Source organism: Canis lupus, chromosome 21, assembly GCF_003254725.2.
Source record: "Canis lupus dingo isolate Sandy chromosome 21, ASM325472v2, whole genome shotgun sequence".
In the NCBI taxonomy this organism is placed as follows: Eukaryota; Metazoa; Chordata; class Mammalia; order Carnivora; family Canidae; genus Canis; species Canis lupus.
In genome coordinates this window covers 43,125,912-43,152,067 of record NC_064263.1, presented here as the reverse complement: position 1 = coordinate 43,152,067, position 26,156 = coordinate 43,125,912, and the positions used below count along the sequence as shown (strand labels likewise).

General features: G+C 51.7%; 1 protein-coding gene across 1 annotated transcript in view; it reads right to left on the bottom strand.

Moving 5' to 3' along the window:
• SLC6A5 (solute carrier family 6 member 5) overlaps window positions 1–26,156 on the bottom strand; it is a 56,410-nt gene that overhangs the window by 5,105 nt on the left and 25,149 nt on the right. Inside the window, exons 7-14 of the mRNA XM_035704228.2 lie at window positions 25,082–25,216; window positions 22,585–22,688; window positions 19,819–19,943; window positions 14,765–14,877; window positions 13,884–14,015; window positions 12,829–12,928; window positions 6,340–6,440; window positions 1,822–1,989 (exon numbers count right to left, since the gene is read on the bottom strand). Of these exons, the coding sequence (XP_035560121.2) occupies window positions 1,822–1,989; window positions 6,340–6,440; window positions 12,829–12,928; window positions 13,884–14,015; window positions 14,765–14,877; window positions 19,819–19,943; window positions 22,585–22,688; window positions 25,082–25,216 (978 nt within the window). The remainder of the gene's footprint in view (window positions 1–1,821; window positions 1,990–6,339; window positions 6,441–12,828; window positions 12,929–13,883; window positions 14,016–14,764; window positions 14,878–19,818; window positions 19,944–22,584; window positions 22,689–25,081; window positions 25,217–26,156) is intronic.

Below are 26,156 nucleotides of genomic sequence, written 5' to 3'. Positions count from 1 at the left end.
TACATCAAAATAATTGGATTTTATTTAGCATATTTCTCCAAAGTATATAAATGGCTGGGGGACGGGAGGACCCGCAACTCCAAAGACGCATTGCCAAGAGTAAGCAAAGATTTTAATTATCTGTTGACAAAAATCTATGCTTCTGACTTGGTTCAGCAGTGTGGGTTCTTGCAGGCAAGCTAGAAATAATAGGAACTATTATTCTAACATGGAACTTTTTACGGAAAACATAATTTGATGGGAATATTTTTCTAGAAAAAAGAAAGAAAACATACTTCTGAGTATATAACGGGGAACAATTACATGTTTATTATCTATTAACGTGAAGCTGCTTCTTAGAGCTGTTAGTTTAATTTCCCCTTAAGCATCGGTTTGCAACCTTTGTGTCCCAAATCAACCATAATAAATTTATGTAGCCAACTCATCAGTTTTGGGAATTTCCGCCTAAGACAAAAGTAGCAGAGGCTACACTAGATTCCTGGGTCAGTTGGCAGGAGGTTCATCTGGGGCAAGAGGAAGACCTTTCTGAGGGTAAAGGGGCCCCCAGGAATTTACCTACAGGGGAGAGCAGACAATTTCCTGAGGATGGAAACTGGAATCCCACTTCAGTAAGGAGACTCCTACATTCCCTTTGTTAACTCTATCTCCATCTGTAGTCCGTTGAAAATAAAAGCCACCTCCCCATCACGTAGACATCTGTGTTGTGCATTTACTCACACACTTTATTCTCATTTTGCTTCTCCCTCCAGAGTCTCTGTGGGATGCTCTCTTCCTTTTCTTGGCTGATGGACCAAGAACAAAGCCTTACAGCTGTTCTTTATAACCCTGTATTGGCAGGTGTTCCTTCGCCTTGGTCTGTCCCAACACCTCTGAGGCTTCAGTGTGCATCAGCATCACCTGGAGAGCTGGCTAAACTATAGACACCAGGCTCCCATGTCCCCAACTCTGGTTCAGTGGAGCCGAGCTGGAGTCCGATCATTTGCATTCCCAACAAGATCCCAGGCGGTGCTGATGCTGCTGGCCCCTGGGCCCACCCTGAACACTGGTCTGGTCCAAAAGGCCCAACCTCTGGATTTTCAAGACAGACACAGTGCTAATCTATTCCTAGCACATCCGAGCAGGTGACTTCTCATAAACAACAAAAGCCTGACCACACTTCCCTGGTGGCTCAACAAGTGGCAGTCCCTTCCCATCAACCCTGGAGACAGGGTAGGGATCTTTTTCTTTTCTTTTTTTTTTTTCCTTTAGAAATGAGGAGAGGGTCCAGCAAGGGATTAACAAAGACAAGTCTCACCTCGCACCAGCCATGCCCCTGACCTTTCACTACATTGTGTGGGGATGGCGACATGTTCATCAGCTCGGACCCCCTCAGCCCTCCCTGATACCAGTACAGCAGGAAGGAGTAGTGATTTAAAACTTAACGGTAATAGATGTTTGGAGGAAGACTTGGACGGAGAAGAAGATCGGGAAAGGGGGAATCTGACATGTAGTTAAAAAGCAAGCACTGGATTTAAACTGTGGGTAAGGAGGAGAGGGGGAGCTCCAGGAAGGAGGAGACACTGATTGCTTATTCCCCAGAGCTGTCGCCGCACTGAGGAATAACATAATAACAGCCTGGCCTGCGGATTGGCTGAGCCTCTCCATTAGAGGAATAATATATAATAAAAATGGGTTTAACAGAAACGGTGGCAACTGTGATCACTTAATCACCGCGTCTCCCTTGAGAAGAAGTTTACCGAATCTATTGTTTTTTCATGCACAGAGCTCTCAGAGCTTCTCCCTTGGGAGGGGATGGCAGGCGAAAGATGCTGATGGAATTACCTCAATAAATCTGCCAGGGGCCAGATGCATTTTTATCACAAACATAATTGGGATCCAGATAACTGAACAGGCGAGCATTAGCCATCCAAGCACCATGGACCAGTTAGGGTAGCGGTAAGAGCCATAGGTCATGGGTTCCCACTGGTAAAAGCTGAAGCAAAGGATAAACTAGGGAGAAAAGAGAAACACACGTGTTAGCCTGGTGATGAGAAGTAGTCATTCCTAACAGTGACGTATGGAGCCCCCGCCACGACTTGGATGCTTTCTTATCTATGATCTTATATGACACCTGTACCAACCCCAAAACAGAGGTGTTATGAACGATCCATTTTCCAGATGAAGGAATGGAATTTCAGAGAGATGAAGATGACACACTGCTGACCCTGCGTTTGTCATCCCCTAGAACTGAGCAATGCATATGGTGTGTACACACACACACACACACACACACACACACACACAGGCTAAGAAGACAATATAAAGGATACGCATCAAGGTGATGGATGGGTACTGCTGGGTGTATTTAAGTGGTTGTCTGTACTCTCTATAGGGGATAATCAAGCTTTTCTTACAAGAAAGAAATCCTTTACGTTTGTGTATTTTAATTTTTTTAATGAGTTGAATCTTCTTTGCCTCCTCCCTGAATGGGGAATGGCCCGTATCCAGGTACTGCCTCTAAAGCTGGCAGAGGGAGATGGGAGAGGTCTGCAAGGCAGTGACTGAGCCAGAAGCTGAGTCCTACAATAAACCAAGGGACACAGATTGGGTGCACAGCCCGCTCTCAACCGACTCAAGGCAGATGCTCCTTGTCACCAAACGGTGAGCCAGGAGTCCAGGGACCGGCAGGCCCATCTCGGCTCTGCCGCCAACTAGCTGAGGGGCCTTTATGTCTCAGACTCCTCTGCTTTAAACGGATGTGTTTCACCTTGTGTACACAACACGGTGGTTTGCTGGGAACAATCATCTGGTATTTACTCAAAAGCCTCCCCCCTCAATTTTAAGAGCGGCCCTGATATATTTGTGGTCCTATCGCCGCACACTTTTACTGGCAAGACCTGTGAGACCCTTCTGAGGACACGGTGAGTATAGCTGGAAAAGGAACAAGGCCACACGTGTACCAAAGAGAGACAGTGGAAAAGACAGAACAGGGGTTCTCATTGTTCTTGCCAAACCTTTGGGGAGCATCGCCCCGAGGAGACTGTGTTCTTGCCTGTGTTTACCCTGCCTATGGCAGCATCAGCCCAGAATAACGTACCTAATGATGATGACATATGTCTCGTGTTTCCCCCCCACACCTCTTGTTCCATCTCAAGCAGTACAATAGCTGCCCAAAAATGATTGGAGGGAATTATATCAGGAAACATGATATATGGAAGTGTTTGAGAAAAGCACGGAGCCCTATACAAATGCGAGGCATAGCTACATTATCGCTGCAAAGCCCAGGCCGCGGGGGCAAGTGATTATTTCAATGCAACTATAATTCAATGCATTGATCCGAAGCAACGTGAGCCTGAAGACAATGGCTGAAAACACGGCTCCTATGGAAAGAGATGCCTTACTCTCTAGGCCGCTTTTTAAACATTTGCCCCTAGAGTTATAAGCTTTAGTAACCAGTCTATTGGAAGCATGGCCTAATGTAATTATGGTAAGTTGCTCCATTTCATTTACTATATAAATAGTAATACATCTGCTTATGTGTGCACATAATTCAGTGACGTGATCTGACTGTGTATATAATAATTGCACGGAGAATATTTATAGCTCTATAAATCCAAGGAGGCACCTATAAAAATGATCAATTTTATTTCAGAGGGTTTGAAGAAATTTAAACCCATAATCTTAGCTCATTCCAGCATACTACAAATATCCATTTTACAGAAGGGCAAATGGCAAAAAACAAGTGTTAGAGTTGGTCCTTTGGTACCCATTTCCAGTTGCACGAATATCACATCAAACTGATCCGAGCAAATTCATTCTTGCCGTAAATTTCCCTCTGCCAAGCCAGCTTTGATACAACGGACATGTGGAAACAGTTTTCTTCTTCTGATGAACACGCCCGTTGTTTATACCCTCCGATGGGCCTGGCCGTGAGTGATGCTAATTGACCCACCGAGTCAGGCCCACCCTGACTTTCTGCTCACGGCAGCCAAGGAAGGCCCTGGAGAGAGGTATATCAGCTGACAATGACAGTGATGTGCTATTGACCACTTCTACTTATCCCCAGCTCCCAGACACAGAAGGGGAATCTGGTTCAGGATACTTTCTGGGATCTCCATAGGTTTCCCATATGGGCCTCATAATGGATATCAAGTAAAGCACAGCAGAGCTGAGAAACTTTCTCAAAACACACAGCAGGTCCCGAGAATTTCTTTTCCCTGACCTTCTGCTCAAGGGCTTAGAATTATTTTAATCCAAAAAAACTGGCCAAACTCCACTTGGGGAGGAAAGCACTGAGTTTTGAGAAATATACTGGGGCCTAGACAGCTCAAGAGTCAAGCCTTAGCTCTGCCTCCTGCAAGCTCCGCAGCCTTGGTCAAGCTCCTTAGCCTCTCGAGGCCTCAGTACACACACCTGTAAAATGGGGGGAAGCACCACCCACCAGCCAGTGTGGCCAGAAGCTTTAGTGATGATGCTCATAAAGTGTCTGTCTCTCGGGATCCCTGGGTGGCGCAGCGGTTTGGCACCTGCCTTTGGCCCAGGGCGCGATCCTGGAGACCCGGGATCGAATCCCACGTCGGGCTCCCGGTGCATGGAGCCTGCTTCTCCCTCTGCCTATGTCTCTGCCTCTCTCTCTCTGTGACTATCATAAATAAATAAGAATTAAAAAAAAAATAAAATCTTAAAAAAAAAAAAAAAAAAAGTGTCTGTCTCTCAATAGACCTGCCTCTAAATCGTACTGCTGGTTGTTCTAATTACGTGATATGTTTCTGCAAAATATAATAAAATTCTCTGAAGCTTAATCTCTTCTGAGACAGGAAGGCGAGGCAGGTCTTGACCTCACCCAATAATAAATCAGATGTAGTTAACAACTGGGGGAAATGGTAAAGCTCAGCGGAGACAGAGAATGCCGCAGGCAGGAGAGTCTCACATTTTTTCCCCCACCAATTAGGTAAATCCGAGCTCTTCTTATACATTTCAGTCCTTAATTCAAGAAACTGAAAAAGCTATTTTAATTATGTTCATCCCTCATGCCCCAAATCTAGCGGGACTTTTCAGACAAATTATAGCCTCTAACATGTGAGCACTGATAGGGGCCTCAGAATGATGTCCGTGTCAGCGCAGAGGCGAGGTAAATGCTGAATGCTTTTTCTGTCTAAACTTGTATCTTTTCAGAAAGCAGTTGAGGTGTTTTGATTAAAACCCACTCTGTGGGGATCCCTGGGTGGCGCAGCGGTTTAGCGCCTGCCTTTGGCTCAGGGCGTGATCCTGGAGACCCGGGATCGAATCCCACGTCGGGCTCCTGGTGCATGGAGCCTGCTTCTCCCTCTGCCTGTGTCTCTGCCTCTCTCTCTCTCTCTGTGACTACCATAAATAAATTAAAAAAAAAAAAAAAACCCACTCTGTGACGGTTTAAAAAAAAAACTGTGACAGTAAAAAAAAAAAAAAAAAAAAAAAAGGAAATATATATTTTCTTTACAATTTTACTTCCATCCTGTCTTGTTTTCCTTTAGAGAACCTGGTGCTGTGTAGGCAAACCATGGTCTTAATCTGGTTTCTAGTGTCACCTGCTGGCCCCAAGGAGAACTACAGCCAGCTTCCTGCAGCCTTGCCCAGATGACCCCCAGCAAGGCCAGGGGGGGAGGAGGAAAGGCAAGGTCTCCATCAATCATGTGCTTGGAGGGTGGATGGAGGCAGAGCCTGCAGCCCGCAGCACAAGAAAGGAGGCGACAGGATGTGCACTTAAGTCGCCCTGCAGATTTACTGACACACGAAGGGCTTTGATCTTTAAGAAGATGAATGTCAGATGATCCCAAAATGTCAGCATCACACTTGAGGATGATAAGATAGTTCTCAAAAACAATAAAAGTGAACAGCAAAAGTCTAATTGGTGCTATATTAGTTGTAGAGCCGCTGTATTGAGTAGTGGTTAAGAGCAAAGAGTGCGGGAGCCAGCTCCCTGGGTTCGAACTCAGGCTGTGACAGCTAATGACTAGCTTGCACCGCTAGGCAGGCCACATGACCCCTGGGTGTCAGTTTCCTCATGTGCGGAATGGAGATGATCATCGCGCCAACCGCACAGGCTGCTGTGAGGGAGAGATGAGGGGACACCCCTGAAGCTCTCGAACAGAGCCAGGACCATGGCTAGCACGTGGGAAATGTGATTATCTGCTCTCAGCCCATGAGGCGGACCGATATCGTGGGAAATGTCCCATAAGGGTGAGTCACAGCTAAGCACCTTAGGTGAGGCACTATACCTCTCTGAACCTCAGCCTCCTCTTCTGAAACACAAGAATAATATGCCTTGTTCAAACACAAAACACCACGTCCACACACAGGGACAAAGCATGCAATCCTTACGGTTAAAATGGTTGGAGTGACAAATGCCCAGCAGACTTTCCAGAAGATGTTTGGCTGGAATCCAATCATCATCTCTATATCTTCGCAGAATCTCTGCAAGCCTGCAAATAGACAAGGGGAGACCGAGCATGAGGCGCAGAGGCAGGGCGGCGGGTGGAGGGCAGGCCCTAGGGCCCCTCGCTCAGGCGCCCCTGCCTAGAGATGGCCCCAGCCTGGTGTCAACATGACCCCTGTAATGCAAGAAGCCATCAGACAAACGACCCACTGCCGGGAAGATTAGGGCAAACGGAATGTTTAAGTAGATATTAGATACTCTCTGCAGTGAGGTTCAAAAATGTCATCCCTGATGACACCTCAGAAGCTCAGCTGTCCCCTGGCCCGGGCGTCTCAGCGCCGTCACGGCCTGGCACATTCATCCGTGTGGCTGTTTTCGGAGATGACCCTACGTGCTTAGCAACAACTCTGGCGAAAGCCAGCTACGTCTGTGGCCAGGGAGCACAGCGCGCCTGAAAGCCTGCGGATTTAGAGTGAGCGTCCCCACACATCGGTTTTGTCCCCACCCTCCCAAGGATACTCTTCTCGGAGCCAATCTTTCTTCACTCCGGATAAGATGGTGACGTCAGGCCAAAAACCAGCGTAAACTCCAAGTGGCCACCGCCCACTTTGTTGGAACTCAAGCATCGCTGTCGTGGCCCCTGATGAGCTTAACTAAATTATCAGGGAGAGGACAGTTATTCTCATGACCACACATAACCACCAACCCCACGCACTCTTGGGTTGCCCAGATTTTTAAGCCACTCCTTGGAAGGAGGAGCCACTGAGCGAGGTTTGGGAACGGGACAGCTTCTCACGTGGTTTCCTGAGCTCATTAGGGGCTCGGCTTTCTCCCAGCTGTGGGGTTACCACGCTGATGGGACAGGGAAGGTCCTGAGCTCGAGCTCCATCAAGGCCAGCAGCTCGGAGCAGGGACCCAGGAGCCCTGGCTTAAACCTCCCTGTTCCCTCGTCCTCAAGGTCATCCGTTGAAAAGCGGGTACACCTCAGGTCAAGAGGGACACGGACACTCCTCGAGGAGAGCACTCACCCCGCTACACCTCTCCCTATCAGGAGTAATCCCCGGCACATCCCAAGACCCTCTTGCCTGAGACGTAGGCCCCTTTGCTTCTCCCAGCCCCCTTGGGTTCCTCTGCCCTCGGCCCCATGAGGACATCTCCGGGGGCTCCCCTCCCAGCCCTTACTTGCCATCTCCTACCGTTGCCCTCCCCTCCCTGTCGCCACCCGTGCTGGCTGCCTTCACCTGCCCAGTGTCCCTGTCCCTGCCGCAGCCCAGGTTCCCCCTCCAGCCTTGCTCCCTCAGGGCCAGCTCTCTGCCGCGTGGCAGTAGGGAAGAACGATGTGACATGAAAAAGCAGTCTCTTGCTGGGGGAGAAAGCAGAGACTGGTATCCCTTAAGGGAACAAAATAGTTCATCTCAGCCCCTTTAAAAAAAAAATGGCCCTGATAATATTCTGTATCTTGATCTGGATGCTGGTTACCTGGAGGTAAAAATTCATTAAACTGTATCCTCGGTTCTGTGTTCCTTCCTGTGCACACGATGTTGTACTTCAACATTAAAGTGCACCGTCAAAAGTCCATTCTAGCCACCATCACCAGGACAGGGGACCCTGAGACCTCCTGTGGCCTTAGCTCCTCTCTGCTCCACCCCAGGCCCAGATCCAGCACCTCAGCTGACTCTCGTGACCCGGAATCACCAGGCCCGCTGACAACAGCCGTGACGGAAGCCAGCCAAGCCCGAGGTTAGCCACTGGGAACAGCGTGGGGCGTTCCCCAAAGGCTGCTGCTCTGAAATCCACTCTAGAATTGCTGCGCCCTAACATTTCTCAGGTGGCAGCAGCTCGGCTTCCTGGTCTACCTTAAAGAAACCCTTGGAATCAGGGTTGACCCCAAATGTGGTACAGTGGAAAGAGCAACGGATGGGGAGCTAGGATCCAAGAGCTGAACCCCTGCCCTGCCCCCAAGTCCCTCGTGACCTTAGGAGAAATATTCTCTTTCTAGCTTTCGCTGCCTTACTGGGGGAGCTGGAGAGATGGGTCCATGATTGACGCCAACAGGGTCCAGGTTGCTTCCTTGTCTTCGCAGGCAAGAACTGCAGGCCTTGAGCGGTTGACCTGACCACCCTGGGATTTGTTATTTGTGCATGTTCTTGAGTGTTATCAAACACCTTCATAGAGGAGGTCTCTGGACAGTGTTCTCTGAGCAAAAGTGAGGGGAGAGACTCAAACAGAAGGCAAAGCTGAGGGCTTGGAAAACGCACTAAAGGCAGGCCTCAGTTGTTGAAGATAAAAGAAAGACCCTCGAAGTTTCTGTGGTCATTTTTAACCCTGTTTTGTTCCTCTCCAGGAGACCATTCATTCCCAAGAGATGACAGTGTACAACTTGGCTGGGAAACTGATTTGATGGGGCTCCGGGTTAGACCCGAGGAAGACGCAGAGATGCCTCCTGGAGGAGGAGGGGAATGGCGGTAACGGCGCTCAGGCTTGCCCACAGGGGCCAAGGAGCCCTCCGAGAGCTGTAGGAAGGGGCGACGGTGGGCACTCAGCTCTAGCAAGAGGCAGAGTTTGCTGCAGGGGCTGGTGCTGGGACCGAGAGGAAGGCCCGGGGCCCCGGGCTAGCTCGGTGTCAGGAAAGACCTCTCCCTCTCTGGGCGACACAGGAGGGCTCGGGGCACTGGCCCCTGATGCCTCTCCAGGGCCCGGGATGCCTTGGCCCCTTCTGCCCGCCTATGGGCTAGCCCCGCGGGGACAGCCCAGGGGTGCCAGGGCCTCCAGCCCTCCGTCCTCTTGGGGCTCTATGCCCCATCCTGCCACAGCCCCCCATGCCTGCCTCACCTGAGTCCCCGGCTGAGTCCCTTACTGAGTCAATGGCTACCTTCCTCCCAGGTCTTCGTCTATGTGGCTTCCCCTGCCCACTCTGTCCTTTCCACTGACCCAGGTCCCTCTTACCTTCAAGGCCTAACTCTTAATAAAAGAATTGTTCGTGGAGCCTGGGACATGTGCCTGAGGACTCGCCTGCTGCATGGTCTTGAACCTGATAGGGTAGGACAGGCTCCGAAAGGCATCTGAGCCAGCGCTCATCACTGAATCCACAGAAAAACAGCAGGGAGAAAAATGGCAAACTCATGGCTACTACTCTCGACTCAACACACAGATCTGGGGCTCAGAAGTTGGCCCACGGCAAGCTCCTGACAGCCAACCAACCCTGAACTGAGAAATCAAAAACTTGCTTCACCCAACCAATCCCTTTCACCCGCGCAGCCCCGCGCTCCATAAACCACATCCCTGCCCTTGGTCTGAACACGGTCTTCAGGGGGCTGCTCTCCCCGCTGTGTGGCCACAGCGTTCTCCTGGCTCGTGAGCTGTGCACCTGTACCCAGCCCTGGGCTCAGAAGGGTGCTGCCCCTGGATGAATGGTCTTTTGTTGCTGTCTTGAAATTCTTAGTACATTTTCACTTTGCACCAGGTCCCACCAATGAGGGCTCTCGCGCCTCAAATAATTCATTTATAGTTAACATGAAGGCCCCATCCCTCAGGGCCCAAACCCTACGTGTTGGCTCAGGTTTTCTTCACCTTGGTTAGTACTAAATTCAACATTGACTACGTCTCATTGACTTTTCTATCCTTCTATCTCTGAGATGCTACCTTCTTGAGGTTCTCCTGGCTACTCCGGCCCTTCTTTATCTCTGGGCAGCACACACGCTCCTAACCAGGGGTGCACGGCATAGTCCTCGACGTTAAGCATGAAGTGGCTTTGGTAGGCAGCTGGCGAGATGCCTGAGTGTACCTCTCAGCTTCCTGGGAGCACCCAGGGCATACAGTAAGCACCAAATAAATACTTGTTCATTTACTCACACACATTTACCTGTGTGTGTTATTAACGGACTGAAGCCTGGCATTCGCAATGTTTGCTGAGGCCTCGCAAAAGCTGCTGGGGGACTTTGCACCCTGGGTGAGGGGTAGACAGCGCAATTTCAGTTAAGGGCATACGTGAAGATGGAGTACAAGCAGGAAGTTCAGGAGCAACAAAATTTAGTGTGTGTCGAGTTCTGGAGAGACTGTTTTGTTTTGTTTTTCACTACAAAAGCCTGGGTGAGTTCGGCCTGCAGGATGGGCAACAAACATTGAAGAATGACGTATTCCATCGCATAAAAGCCACTGCCTGGTGTGAATCTAACATCCTTCGTGGGAATGTGGAGAAAGATGGTCTGGGGGGTGGGATGCGAAACCGAGTCACTGCTCTGAAAACAGGGCAAGACAATTTAACAACATCCCAACTTGGGGGAAATGCACCACCTAGAGCCGAGCAGGTGGCAGGCAGGAGGTCTCTGTGGAGGCGCAGCACAGGGTCCCTCCCGCCAGAAGGTGATGGGCTCCAGGAAAATGTAAATCATTTTTCCCAAGTGACTCTACTTTAGGTAAAAGTCTCTTAAACGGATCGTGCCTACATCAGACACTTTTCAAGCCAGATCCCTCAAACCCAGATATCGGCCTTTGACGCATGCGGACCGGAGAACCCAAATCAGCTATTTCAATCCAAAGATAAAACCTGCAAACTGTACCCCCTCTATTTTAAATGTTTGAATGGCATCCTCTGGAATCTAGAGTCTAGAGATTACTAGAACCGAGAAGAAAACACAAATCTCTGCCATTCCCTTGCTTATTTTATAAGCCAGCCAGGAAAGGAGAGCATCGAATGAGTCAGGTTCATTTTCATCCCTCACAAGCCAATGTTCAACGGTCCAACACTGACCTGGCACTAGTTTGGGCCTCATCCTCTCAGGAAAGAATGCATCAGCCTCTGGAGTATAAATTAAATGCATGTTCAGGCTTTTCCTTTCCTCTCTAGCAACTGTGTTAGTCTATTTCAAATATTTCTTCTAAGATTCACTTCTGAAAATTCGATCCAGGTCCAAATCAGAGGTTCACACCCACTTCCTGCGCTCACCCTGAGCTCAGCACAGAGTCAGCCTGGTTCTGGAGGTTGCCCAGCACCTGCTCTCTTGGGAGTCCAGGCAATTTCCTGGACGGTCCCCGGAAAAACAGCACAGCTCAACGACTAAAGCACCCAAGATTTATTTTTTTTTCCCTTCAGAACCGAGAAATCTACTACCAGACTTAAAAGTGGGGGATGTGTGCAAATTCACTTCTAAAAACAGAAAATTTTAAAGGTTTCTATTTTTAATGATGCTTGCAATCCACACCGGGGCAGCCCTGTTTTTAGAACAGGATTGTACAAGTGTGCCGTTTGTGGCAATTAGCAGCGAGGACACGGAGAGCAAGCAGAGGAGGTCACGACAGCCAGCTGCACTTGGCCAGGACTGCAAATGAAATGCTGTCCTGACTTTGCCAGCAGACCACCTGGTGACCCCATGAGGGGCTAAGTTTCCAAAAGAAACTTTACATTAAAAAGCAAGATGTTCCCACCAAGGATGCCAGCTTCAAAGGAGGAGCTCGATAGAGCCCTCTGGCCCAACCCCTCTTCCTCTGGGCGTTTGTCCTTTATGCATATCCTATATTCCAAGCGATATCCTGCATTTCTTCTTAGCTTAGAACATGTTGCTATCTTTTTTTGGTGCTGCCATACAAATAGATAGTCTAAACTGGCATTTTTCACCTTCCTGGGGTTTGCTATGGAGACCTTAACTATCTTGGGGAGGCCTTAGACTGGGCATGGTCCTGACACTTCCAGGCACAGAGGAGTCATTAGCATCTTGAACTCAGTAGGGCGTGCTTGTGTGACCGGCAGTGTGCACACACGGGCTTCGCGAGATCACCCAGTGAGACCCCACCAAGCACGAGCACCTCCACATAAGGGGCAAAATGGCATCGGCTGTCTCACCTTCCTATTGTTCTTGATAACAGCCCCACAAATCTTGGGATGCAGGTGTCTATGGTGATGAGAGGACCAACTAAACTGTAAGGAAACTAGAAGTTTATTCCTGGGAGAAGCTGGGATGGCCCTCTTGCCTCAGACTTCTACGATAAGGTGTCCTAAGGATCTTATGAGCCTGGCGATCTCGTTTCTCATTACAGTATCTGGGGACCACTCCTCACTCAAGCTACACAGGAACTGCCACCAGCAAGACCAGGAGATAATTTCACACCCGCAAAGCAGCCTTCCTCCTCCCTGATCTGGCCCTACCCCCAGATCTTAACTGTACACAAGCCAGACCATACCCAAGGCCCCGTCCTAGGAGTTTCTGAAACAAAAAGAGGTTTCTGGGTTTCACCATCAGCCACCTTTTGCTTCTCAAATAAATTCAGTTCACAGTGGTCCAGAGGCAAGTTTGAAAATAAAGGTACAGCTCTCTTATGGCTCCTAAATCACTGCAATTAAACCCTTTTGTTATCTTGGTAAATATGGAAAACCTACTCGCCATGGATGCCTAATGCCACTCAGCTCTCCTTGGCAGCCCGTGTGGCGGTCCCCTTACCGTACACGTAGGAGATCCCCACGAGCTCAAAAATGGCAATGATGACGAGGGCATAGGATGCAGCGTATGTGTCCACAAGCTGAAACATGTAAATTCCGCCCTGGTAGGAAAGAGAAACAACACCAGTGGGCATGGATCCAGGCTCTTCCCGCTGTGAACCGCCAATCCTTACATGCTGGGGAAAGTCAGGTGCAAGCAAAGAGTCAAAGGATCTCCCCTCCTCTTCACAGTAGTAACCTACACCTGGTCCAGTACGCAGGCTGGAGGCCTGGCCATGTTAGCAAATCAGGCCCTCAAGAGACTCTGAGTCGATCAATAGAACAAACACAGAAAAGTGATCTAACATCTCACCCTTAAAAGGCAAAGGTCAACATCTGAGGATGTGTAGGTAAAAGCAGGCAAAGGGCTTCATTTCTGCCTTAAGCAATAGACCATCATTTCTACCCATAAGTCTGCATTGACTCACCTTCACATGACCTTTAGGTGCCGCTGAGCATTCCTCACACATCCCCCTGCATCTTTACTTTGCTATTTATGTCTCTCTACAACAGATGAGGCTTAGAGACCCTCTTATTCCACTTCATCGTTTCACGGATGGAGAAACCAAGGTCCGCAGTGGTGCCTTGCTCAAGGTCACAGAGAGAGCAAAAGCAATATAGATGCTGAGGGAGCTAACACTCAATTTACCAAGACACTCAGGACTTAGAAGGAAACCCATAGCTGTTAGACTCCCATGTCGAACGAGTAATCAACTGGGAATTTCTCTGGTCAGTAAATTTGGATCGTCGTGTCATATTTTCCTAAAGGAGGACACACCTGCCTTGTTGGCTCAAGAAAGCTACATCTCAATTATGAAGATGCTACAAGTAACACCAGCAGCCAAGGCGACATGTTTCCATCTGTGCACAGAATCCCTAATGGCCTGGTGCGGTCTACACAGAAATGGCAGAGACTGGCTACCGTTATGAGTCGGAGAGCAGAGGGTGAAAGGACAGATGAGCCTTCGGGCCCCCGCAGGACCCGTCCCCAAGCCTGTGGCCAGTCGGGCTGCTCACCTGAGTGATCATTGGGAAGCCCATGATGAAGAAACAAATGCAGCAGCCCAGAGTGAAGACCGGCTTGTGTGTGCGCAGGTACTTGGGGAACTCGTCCGAGATGGAGGTCACGATGGTCTCGATGGTGGCAAACTGGAACAGGGCCAGGAAAGGAGCCGCTGAGACAAGCCACCCAACCCCAAAGCTTCCCCAAGCCCTTTGTGTTTCCCACCAGGGAAAGCTGTAAGTGTATTAGATTTGGTTCTTAGGCCCACATTCCCCTGATGGCTCTAAAGGGCTTTGTTGGGGTCCAACCCACAAGGCCAGCAATGGGGATCCAAGAGGACGTGAGCTTGAGAAGCTGCCCCTCCAGCCCCCAGAGACTGCACTCACACTCATCCATCAGGACATTCCAAGCTTCACTTTGTATTCATGAGATGTAAATTCCTTTCCTCCCGTTTACCTCGAATTTGATCTTCTGCTTGAGGAAAAACCCTGTATGCACCCAACCACTGAACTCCGAGTGCCTGTCAGCAGGATTTGTGGCAGTCTCGGCCCCCCGGGCAATCTTCCTAAAATCGACCTCATATTTTTGTCCCTGATCCAGCCCCACAGAATCTGCATCGGCAAAACGACACCAAAGCAGGAAGTACACACACTGACACCTGCACGGAGGGTGGAGGGAGGGAGACAGGACGGCTTCTTTGCACCATCCCATGGATCACCCACAAATACAAAGCTATCCTGAGCCCTGGGCAGGCACCTCACCATCCTATATCCCTCTGGAAGCATTCGGGGACCCCCGAGCCCACCCCTGTCACAGGCTGGAGGCAGGGCCCAGGAGAGAGGGTCTTCAGGAGGAGCCACAGGCAGGCATCGTCGGGAGAAGGGAAGGGGCTCACCATGGTGTCAAGTCCAAGAGTGAGGAGCATCAGGAAAAAGATGATGGCCCAGAATGGAGAGAGGGGCAGCCTGGTTAGGGCTTCAGGGTAAACCACAAATGCAATGCCTGGTCCTGAAAGGAAAAAGAGGGATGATTGCAGCCGGGCCCAGCTCCAGGCCCCCTCTTCCTGGAAGCCCACAGGGGCCTCTCCACAGACATATTATGTGCTGCTTCCATCGGTGGTTATTTTCCCTCATCTCCTTCCATTCCCCAGGTAGACCCCAAGTTCCTTGAAGGGAAGGATCAGGGGAATCAGGTCCACACCTCAGGGACCTCAGAGGGGAGACAAAACTAGTGCCAAAGCAGAGATTCAGTCCAAGGCCAGGCTGTGTCCCATGCATATACCACAAAACCCCTCACCTTTGTGTTGATGAGTTGGGGGCGCATATAATCATTACCCTGTAGAATGGTGATTCTCATCCAAGGGTGAGTTTAGGCCTCCACCCCTACCCAGGGGACACTGGGCAATATCCAGAGACATTTTTGACTCTCATTCCTGGGGTTGGAGGTGGGAGGCAAGTGATGACTGACACCTAGTGGGCAGAGGCCAGGGGTGCAATGCCCAGGACCGTCCCCATGAAAAAGAATTATCCAGCCCAAAGGTCAAGAGTGCCGAGAACTCCAGCTCCACAGGTTAGACCATACCCAGATTGACATCATTTCCTCCCTATTCAGCCCTCCAGGAAAAGCCTTTTGCAAAAATCATGAATCCATCTACCACCTTAATTATCTTGCCCTATAAAGGCTTGTTAAAAATGGGGCTAAGGATCGTGGGTAATCAGTTGGGGAGAGGGGGCTGCGAGGCCCGTGGAAAGGTGGAGAGAGTCGGGACGCTAAGGGGCAGACAGATCCAGGTCCAAATGCAGACTCCATGGCCAATGGCTATGCAACCCTAGACAAGATATCTCATCTCTATAGGCCTTAATTTTGCCCATCTGCAAAATGGGACTAGCAATAGTGCCTCACGGGGGGTCACGAGGAACAAACAAGAGACCGTGGGCAGAGTGACGAGACCAACGTCTCACATGTCACCAGCCCTCACGGAATATTCACTGTTACTACGACTGGACAACGAACTTGGAAATCAGCAGCTCTGAGTCAGACGTGTCCGCAAGGACGACATGTGGTCTTGGCAGAGGGTGTGTGGGCGGCGGTTCCTCTGCCCTCATAAAGCCTGCCTGCCGCTCCCCTCTGCCTCACAGCCTCACCGGGAAGACTACTGTGACCCACGGTGGCTAAAGACCCAGCAGTCACACATTTCCTCGTAAACAGAAAAGGAAATGACAATGGGCAGAGACAGGCCAAAGCCGGGCTAATCCGTAGCCAGCGCACGTCTGGAAACCAGCTCCTGCAGCACCTGGAGCTTTTATGACTCAAGCATAACAGCACTTTTTTAAACTGGAATTTATCAGGTTGTTAGTTCTGAAGGCTGCCGAGGGCCTTGGGGTATTTAAAATATAAAGCCTTGAATGCCTGAGATGGCCCCGCTTTATGCGCGGATTGAACAGACGGTACCGCCGGCCTCTGAAGGCTCCCCACGTGAACCAGGGAAGTCTGTATTAAACTACAGTTCAAAACAGGTCTCCAGTGCAGAACACCGAGGAATCCAGTTCAGGGCTCGGGCGACAGCTGGGCCCATAAAGCGGACAGGAAGGTCTTGAAACGGCCACTACCTGCGGACCCCATTGATTGCTTTACCAGGATCGGGCCCTGTGGGCTTCACTGCCTTTGCAGGGGGCAGGGAATGATTTCAGAATATTCAGTCTGCTTCCATTCCATCTGCCTCCCTGAAGTACGGGGGTGAAGGCATCGTTTCCAGCAAACTCAGTCCATCTAAGACGACTGGGCAGTGGACTTTTAAAATTTTTATAGTTTTATATGACTTTGTACAGTTCAGTTTCATTCCTTAACTGGAAAAGTGGATTGAGTAGGTGCCCGCAGAGCTTTCCCCAGAGGAGGCCCATATGTCCCCTAGAGGCCCAGTCCCGTTGGCCTCCTCTCCCCACCGGGAGGCAGCGTGAGGATCGCCCGGGGGCTGGAGGGCAGGCTCCAAGCCTCTGCAGTGGGGACAGTGGGACCTACCCTCATGGTGCTATTGGGAGAACAGAACGTATCGATGCAAATAAAGGGCTCAGAACAAAAGTGAGAACTCAGGGAACAGAGACTAACACGCTTCCCACGAGAGGTTCGGCTATGCCAGCAATTTGGACAGAGGTCTCTGCGGTCCTTGACCCCAGGTCACACCCGGGGCTCTGGCCAATGCAGGCCGTCACGGTCCCCGCACAGTGTGCCAGGTCACTCTGCCGTGAAGCCTCTCACAAATGGGAAAGCTCTCAGAGGATACGCTGCCTGGACCCCTGCGCTTTGGGGAGGAAGGCCTGGCATCCAGGTGACAGACAGACGGCAGGCGGACGGACGGTCGGCCCCTGTCCAGAGTGCTCGTGTTCACCAGCAGCGTCTTTGAACCACTGGGGACCTGGGCCTGGGAACTCCCAAGCCAACACGCACATCTGTGTGCACCTACTGTGGTCTAACCCAGGCTTCCTGACGGTCGATGAGCATTTCTGCTGCCCGCAGAGCTTCCCATTGGATTCGGATTCGGACCATGAGTCTCGGCTGCACAGGCAGCAAGGCAGGCGGTCGGAAGGGGACCCTGAGGGCTGACTTCCCCGAAAGGTGCTTCTCTGGGGCAGATGACTGAGCAGAGCGTGCCCCCTTCCCTACGCTCATGGTAAAAGCGGAGGGCAGCCTGGCGTCCCCACCAATCCCATCCTCACCCCCCCTAAAACTGCCTGAGAGCTGGAGTAATGACTGACAAGAATGCCTCAGCGGGGGCTGGTAAATGAAATAGAACAGCGCTGGGTCCTTCCAGAGACCCTGTCTTGGACTAAAGACCGAAACACAGTCACTAATGCTGGATCAGCAAACACCATACAGAATGTCTGCGAGCCAGCGCTGCCCGGCAAGGAGGAGGGGGCGCTGACCGCAGCCCCCCACCCCCGAATCTCCATCCCGAGAAAATCAGGCGTCCTGCAAATAGCATTGAAGAATGCAGGGAAACTCAGAGGAACAGGGATAGCTGCCCCCACGGGGAACGAGGTCCCCCGTCCCCGAGCTGGTGACCCCAGATCGCCAGACACTAACACAACGTTAGTACCTGTAAGAAGCAGTCTTCTCGCTGTTTAAATCAGAGGAAGTGAAAAGTATCTGGAAAGGGGACGTTGCAGAAAGAAACAGGCGAGTCTTTGTCTTGCTTTGTAAACGAAAAACAAAATTCTGTCTGGGTTTTAGCAAAGTGTGACACCCCCCCCCCAAGCCCCTTTCCCGGGGCAGGGAGGGGGAGCTCAGAGACTTCATTCCACGCAAGCCCGCAGCACAGCCACTACTAGCGCACCCTGAGCTCGGGAAGGTCACCGACATCACAAGCACATCAGACCTGCTGGGAAGGACCTCCCTGCTGTAGCTGTGCGGCCTGCCAGGGGGAGACGAGGGCAGCTGGGGTGGCCGAGGCACCCCTGAAGGGGAGGCCTTCTCTCCCCGCCCCGGCCTCCCTTGCTCCCCAGGGAGCTGAGCATTCACAGCCAGGCAGGGCCGTCCACTCAGCAGCTCCAATTTAATGCCCTGCTGCAGAAGCAAACCTCCCTGGGGGTTTAACACTCTTTCCAGGGAGAGGTAATTACCCCCCCTGGAACACGCCAGCTCTTAACTCTTTGAGGCCCGCTGTGCACCAGCAGCACCACTGAAGCCATAATTAATTATCCCTGGGGAGCCAGCAGAGAGCCAGCAGCCCACCAAGAAGGTGACATTTCTAGGACTTCCTTCCCTCGGGTGCTGGCATCCGAGCCACGATCTGAGCATTGCAGTGAGCTCCGTAAGTGAAGGTAACGGCACAGAGAAGCTGCTCACAGGGACACACCGTGGACTGTCAGGTGCCCACAGTCCCTGGCACGGTCCCAACCCTGAGGCATCCCACAAACCCCTCATTAGAGAAGGATCATAATAACAGGCAAGAGCCACAATGAAATCCGTCAACCATGGAAACCTCGCAGACACCCAAATCCTTCTGGAGTCAGGCTGGGTGGAAGTAAAAGAAGACTTAAGAATATTAAACCCGACCTACAAAATGCTGTGCTGGAAATACAGACTGAGATAAAAACGAAAGCTCTCTGTAAACTCGGAAGCACCACACAAATGTTGGCTGTTAATATCGGGAACCCTCGGGGACGTCTGGTGGCTCAGTGGTTGAGCGTCTGCCTTCGGCTCGGGGTGTGATCCTGGGTTCCCTGGGGGGTGTGCCCCCATCGGGTTCCCCACAGGGAGCCTACTTCTCCCTCTGCCTGTGTCCTGCCTCTCTCTGTGTGTGTCTCTCATGAATAAATAAATAAAATCCTAAATATACATATATATATATCAACACAGGAGTGTTCCATATAGAAGTATATGGAAGCCTTGGATAGGAAGTCAACATTTATTCTACTTCCCTCCCACCACCACCAGCCAACCTTTCCACCCACTGGGGGGGGCGGGGGATGCAGGTCTGCACTGCTAACCAAGCAGGAGGCCCAGAGAGCACGCAGAAAAAGCCTTGTCAGGAAAAGGCTGCTCTGAAGTCAGTGCTCCTGCTGAGCGTGAGCTCTGGGTTTGTCCTGAGCTCTGTGCAAGGAAGGCCACCCTGCAGCAGGCTGTGCCCACACCAGCTCCAGGGGCACCAGGCTGCCTGAAGACGACTCTATCTGTCCCCAACAGGCGGAACAGCTGTAGATCTGACTTATTCGGGCTGGAGCTGAAGTAAGAGAGGAAAGAGAAGACAAGGCAGGGGAGAGGGCTGCAGGACTGGGCTCTTATGGCCTCGCTCCTGGTGAGGACCCGGCGGCTCTAGCCCTGCCTGAGCTTCCAGCTCAAGCTCGTCCGAGCCTCCCCACACAGGGGGCCTGGCTGTCCCACCACCCCTCTGATTCCAGAAGGCCAGCTTCCCAAGATGGCATAGGTCAGGAGCCCGTGAGGTGACTGTACCTTGGTCTGCCACGTTCTCAATGTTGACTTTGCGTTCGTTGGCCATGAAGCCAATCACCGAGAAGATGACAAAACCGGCAAAGATGCTCGTGGCACTGTTGGTGCAGGTTACAATTAGGGTGTCCCTGGGGAGGAAGAGACAAGAGTAGGCCATTAGGTGTGCTCTGTGAGCAGGAAGGGACAACGGGCAGGACGCATAAACGTGGCCCGTGTGTGGTTTGCACATGCGTATGCGCGTACATGTCCATTTCTAAACATGTTTTCATGATAGGCTGGAAAGTCCTGACCAAAAAGCTCCAAAACATTTCTCCTGACCACCCTGTTCCAGGCCTCTGGGTCAGAGCTCTAGCTCCACGAGCTCTCCAGCCAGGGCTCTGCTCTCCCAAGTGGCAGAGGCAAGACTGTCCAGCAGAGCGGGAAGGGATGGGATGGGGCCTTTCGAGGACTCCAGCCCGGACCATGTATCAGAGAAGAGAAGGCAGTAGGACCGTGAAATGCCACCCAGGCTTGAGGACAGGAGCACACGAAGCGCAGGGGGGTGAGGCAGGTGAGACAGGCCCTCTATTGGTAATACAGGTCCCCAGGCTGCGCCCAGCCAGCCTAGACTCAGGAGACAGGTCAAGCCACATGGAGCCTCAGAGACAATTCAAATCCTGATCCTCCTACCGGATGGCGGTAGGACCTTCTCTCCACTGCCATTTTAAGTGGTGGCAATGACCCCACCTTCCTCACAGGTTGTCAGGACAGGACCAGACGATGCCCGCCCAGCACAGTGCTCAGCAAACAGCCCACCTTGTCTGGGCCTTTAGTTTACTGATGAGGACACTGAGGCACCGGGAGGAAGAAATGGGTTCACTAATGGGTCAGGATTTGAATCCAGACTCCCTGCCTCAGCCCCGTGCTCCTTCTGCCAAACCGCAGAGGCTCCCTTCTACCAAAGTGCAGAGTCCTAAGCGCACTGCCCTCGGACGGCTTCCGGGCCAGTTCTCGGGTCATAAATTAATAAGCAGCTGTGACCAAAGAAGTTCACACGCCCTAGCTGGCACGCCAGCTGCTACGGGCTCAACTGTGTGCTCCCGGACTCTATCCGTGTTGAACTCTAACCCCCAGTTCTTCAGAATATGACTGTATTTGGAAATAGGGTCTCTCTACAGGGAATTCAGTTAAAAGGAAGTCATCAGGACCTGATCCAACATGACTGGTGCCCTCACAAGAAGAGGAGATTAGAATGTAGATACACACAGAGGGAAGACCACGTGGAGACGCGGGGAGGTGACGGCCATAAATATCAAAGAGAGAAGCCTCAGAAGAAATCAACCCTGCCAGCACCCCGATCTTGGCCTTCCAGCCTCCAGGACCGTGAGAAAGTTAATTCCCGTTGTGTAGGCCCCACGCTCTGCGGTCTTCGTTACAGCAGCGCTCGCAAGCTAATACGCGGGCTCTCTCCAAGCTGCCCCCAGCCGCGCTCAGGCCCCTTGCCTTCCAGCCTCCTGCGCACACACAGCTTCCGATCCGGTCCCCGGACCTGCTCCCACCCCACATCCCCATCACTTTCCCACTCGGGCCCACCTCTCACCGTTCCTGCTCCCTGAAGTACACTCCCACCTGCCCTGCACCTGCTGGAATCTGGCCCCGTAGACATCTCACCCTTATGGAGCCACCCCAGCCACTCAGGTCACAGCTAAACTATAATCTAGTCCTCTTGGCTCACAAAATAGCTCATGCATTGTTAGAAAATGATGATGATGATGATAATAATAATAATAATAATAATAATAATGGCAGCTGCCACTTACTGAGTGCCTATTATGTGTGAAACGCTGCTGTGTGATCTGTGCGTACATCAGCTTTTATCTCTCTAGAAAACATTATTATAGGCATTTTATAGATGAGAGGAAAGAGGCTCAGAGAAGTATCATGCCCAGGTCTTGAGTTCTAGTAAATGGTGAAGCCATAATTCAAATCCAAGTCCATCTGGCCCTGGGCATGCTTGCTTCCTTCCTTCCCTTGTCTCTTTCTCTCTCTTCCTTCTTCCTTCCTACGGTCTCTCCCTCCCTCCCTTCCTTCTTCCCTCCTTCCTTCCCTTTCTATTTTAAATCAGCTCACCAGGAGAATGGACCTTATTTTCTCATTGTTCACCATACATGTGCTCAACTTTCAGGTGTCCCCTCCTCCGGGAGCTGTCCAGGCCCTCCCAAGTGGCGCTCGTTGGGGCTCTAGAGCCCCTGGTCTACTATCACACCATCCAAATGTACCAGAATTTCCTGAGGATCCCACCGGGACATGGAGATTCCTGGGCCCACCCCATCCCAGGCACCGTGCAAGGCCCCAACGTCGCCTACTGACCCTCCCATTAGTTAACACATCCATCAGCGGAGTCCCCTTCCCACCGCACCTTGCCGCCTTTCCTGCAGGGGTCTGTGGGAACATATCTGTCAAGGGACAGTGACCGTACTTGAGGGGTGACCCTCGGGCTGCGTCCACAGCTCACAAATCCCAGGATGCAGCCAGCGCCTCAGCAACCCCTGCAAGGGCTCAGGTGCATCCCGTGAAGAGCCCCACAGCCCACGCGTCCCAGAGAGCAGCGCAGGCGGGATCCAGGCCGCCAGGAGCCAGCGGCTCGGCCTTAGCAGGTGGCAACCTCCCGGCTGCACCCCAGGACCAGGTGCCGGCGTGGCCATGGGTGTCTGATGACTCAGCCCGTTGCCCTGTCCCCAGATCCCCACCCCGCTCCCGAGCCCTGGGGTACCAAGCGCCTCCGCATACCTGTAGCAGTTGTTGTGGAATTTGTTGTAGGAAGAGAGAGTGATCAGGCCTCCCCATGCGGCGGACAGCGAGAAGAAAATCTGGGTGGCCGCATCCTTCCACACCTGGGAGGCCAAAGGGGAGAAGACCCAGGGTCACTGGAGGGGGCCGGCCCGGGCAGGGGAGGTCCCCCGCCCAGCGCCACATCATGTCCCCGGGAAAGGCCGTCAGCGGGGGGCAGATGGCTTCAGCACCAACTTACTGGCTTGTGCTGGGAGCCCGGAAGGCAGGACATCACCCGGGAGATGGCAACTGCCTTCCAACCAGGGGACAGGGGCTCCAACTCCCCGCTCCAGGCCTCTACGCCCTGCGCGGGGAACCGGGCGCTCGGGGGGAGCCCCGCCTCCACTGCCCACGCTCCCAGAACCACCGCCACGGCCCAGCACACTCACGGACACGAGACAAGTATCTGCTCAACCTGACATCCCCGCAGACGTCAGCTGCTATTAAAGATCAGAAGTTCTGCAGCCCCCCCTTCGCCTCCGCGAGTGCCACGCGCCATGGATGTCACAGGGCACGGCCTTCTTGAACGTGGCTGACACGTCCCTTGCTTCCTGCGTGGTTTCCCTTACTTGTCCTAAGGGGTTAGAGCTAGAGGCCGCTCAGGGGTTAGGCTAGAGATCTGTGTGATCCGTAGAGTAGATCGCCCATCAATGGGACGCCCGGGGGGCTCAGCGGTTGGGCGTCTGCCTTCGGCTCAGGGATCCCGGGGTCCCGGGATCGAGTCCCACATCGGGCTCCCTGCATGGAGCCTGCTTCTCCCTCTGCCTGTGTCTCTGCCTCTCTCTCTCTCTCTCTCTCTCTGTGTGTCTCCATGAATAAATAAATAAAATCTTTAAAAAAAATTTTTTTAAGTGACTGCTTTAAAAAAAAAAAAAGAATTTCCATCACTTTTATAGATTGAATCCAGATTTAAAATTGTGCTTATACAAATGATATCCCATGTTAGAAGGAAGAACTCATTCATCCCACTTAATACTTAGAATTTCTGATGCTGGCTATAGAGTTTCCAAAGCTATTGATTTTTCTGAATCACTGTTAGATACTTGCACTACAGAAAGTTGAGAAGCATGGACATTTCCAGCTGTCTGCACAATTCAAAATGGCAGAGACCTTGCTATTATAAGTAAGAATCTATTTAGAACATGATTATTTTAATCCATATAATGTCAGCAAGTTTATCCATTCTTGATGGCCTTGCTTAAAAGCCACTTCCTCCAAAAACTCCCTAATACCTTCAGTCAAAATTATATTTCTCAATCTCAATTCTCATAGCATTTTATGCCAATTTGTGGTATAGTTCTATTTTGTGAAAATGTTTGCACTGTTTTCATGTGTGTGTTTTCTATATCTATTCAATAAATTCTTGAGAGGAAAAAAATAATAAAATAAAATAAAATAAATAAAATAAAATAAAATAAAATAAAATAAAATAATGCTTATAATATGCACAGAGAAAGTTCCAGTGTGCGCTGGCCAGTCCCATTGTCCCACGCTCCTTAGTAACACAGCTGTGGATCTACGTAAAGGCACCCGTTCGGCCCACGAAAGGACCGTCTCCCAGCACCCAGCGGAGGTGCAGCGAGGACAGGATAACCAGAGGATTTAGTTTCTGACCAATGATGTGAAAATCAAGTGTCATGTGCGACTTCCGGGGTTTCTCCTTTCTCAAAGAGAGGGGGGTACCTGTTTCCACCTCTTTCCCCATCCCTCTGTGCCACCTGGAATGCTGATATGATGGCAGGAGTTCTGGCAACTGCATGGAAGTGAGTCACTGAGGATGGAAAGACGGGAGCCTGGGACGCCGTGGACCACCCGGCCAGCACTGCACTCTGTGCCACTCGGCCGCTTCAGTGCACACGAGGGGAATAAACTGTCCTGTCCACACTGTCATCACCTGGGGGCTTTCTGTTACGTGCAGTCAAGCCCAATCCAAGCTACGTATTCCTCGCTTGCTCTGGAAAAGCAAGTTTTTCTTTACGGTGAGGAAATTCACTTATTAAATAATCCCCTCCTTTGGAGGTTTGGGGACTGGGGACTTTCAAGGAAGGCAAGCCCGAGCAGAATATGCAAAGCACAAGTACAAGCGTGTGCTGGCCCGTGTTGGGGGGGCCGGGGGGCTGCAAACGTGTCTCAGCCCTTTATGTGATCACTGCTGTGGTTTGCCTGAGTGCTGCTACCGTCCACCCGGCAAAACTCAGATGAGTGGCGCGACGGCGAGTGGCCCGGGGCTGTTAAGGGGACTGTGTCCTTCATCTCAGCCTGCACTGCGGGCCTGCATATAGGACAACCACGTGGGGCAAGCACCCCAGGGATCAGAGGACCCCCCAGGTGCCCAGGTCTCATTAAAGACTCCCTGAGCACAGAATGGTCCGAGGTTATCGGGCCTTGTGAGGGGGCAGGGAGCCTGACCCAGGGCGGGGCTCCTCCCCGCTTGCAAATGGAAGCATAAGCCCACCGTGGCATCCGTGAGCTTCTCCCACTTGGGTGTGATGAAGTACCAGATCCCAGCGCCGGCTCCGGGCAGGGTAACGCCGCGGATGAGGAGGATCACGAGCACGACGTACGGGAACGTGGCCGTGAAGTACACCACCTGGAAGCAGCATCGGGAAGAGTGAGTGCCACGACAGGCCCGCAGGCCTAAGGGGCATCCATGGAGGTGGAGGGTCGCCTGCCCCCCCCCCCCGACGCAAGCGCCTTGTAGGGAGGGCATCAGGGCAGTTTCCCCCAATTCTCCCAGGGCTGGGGACACAGGGAAGGCACTGGGACCCAAGATCAGAGAGAGCCAGGAATAGAGTCTGGGGGGAGGGGTGCTCCGCTGCCAAGGGGCCGACTGCCCAGGGAAGGAAGCTGCGCGCCTCCTTCCACCCTAACTCCGACCCCAGCCTCCGCTTGAGGACCCCAAATCCAATAGAGACAAATCTTTTGGCTTAAGCTTTCCATCCTTGTTTATGCAGACACCCTAAGGGAGGCGGCCTGGCAAGGTGAGAAGAGCATGATCTTAGAAACACCTAAGTTCAAATGAAATCACACGTCCAGCAAGGGGTCACTCTGAGACCGTGGACAAGCTACTAAGTGCTCTGATCTGCTTCTGCCTCTGCAAACTGGACACAATGACACCTTAACAAAAAAAGGCTGTGTGGATTAATGAGCCACCAGTGTAGCCTGGTTTATGTAATAGGTGGTCACTCAATGCAGTTAAGCTCAAAAGCATTTATTGACGACCTGCTATGAGTTGGATGCTGTGACCTGCTATGAGTTGGATGCTGTGCCAGGTGTCTGATGCGCAAAGATGAAGGGACTCGGGACCTAGAGACAATGTCTGCATAATGGGCCATGCCACTGCACCCAGGACACTGTGAAGTCCAGGGGGTCTGCTGTACTACTCAACTGGGAGTTTCCTAAAAGATTCATGGAAATGACATGTGAGCCGGATCTAGAGGCCAAGGACAGCTTGAGGGAGGTGGGGGGAGGTGGAAGGTGGAGGAGGAAAGCAGGCGAGGCAGGGGTGTGAGAGCAAAAGTCTGACGACC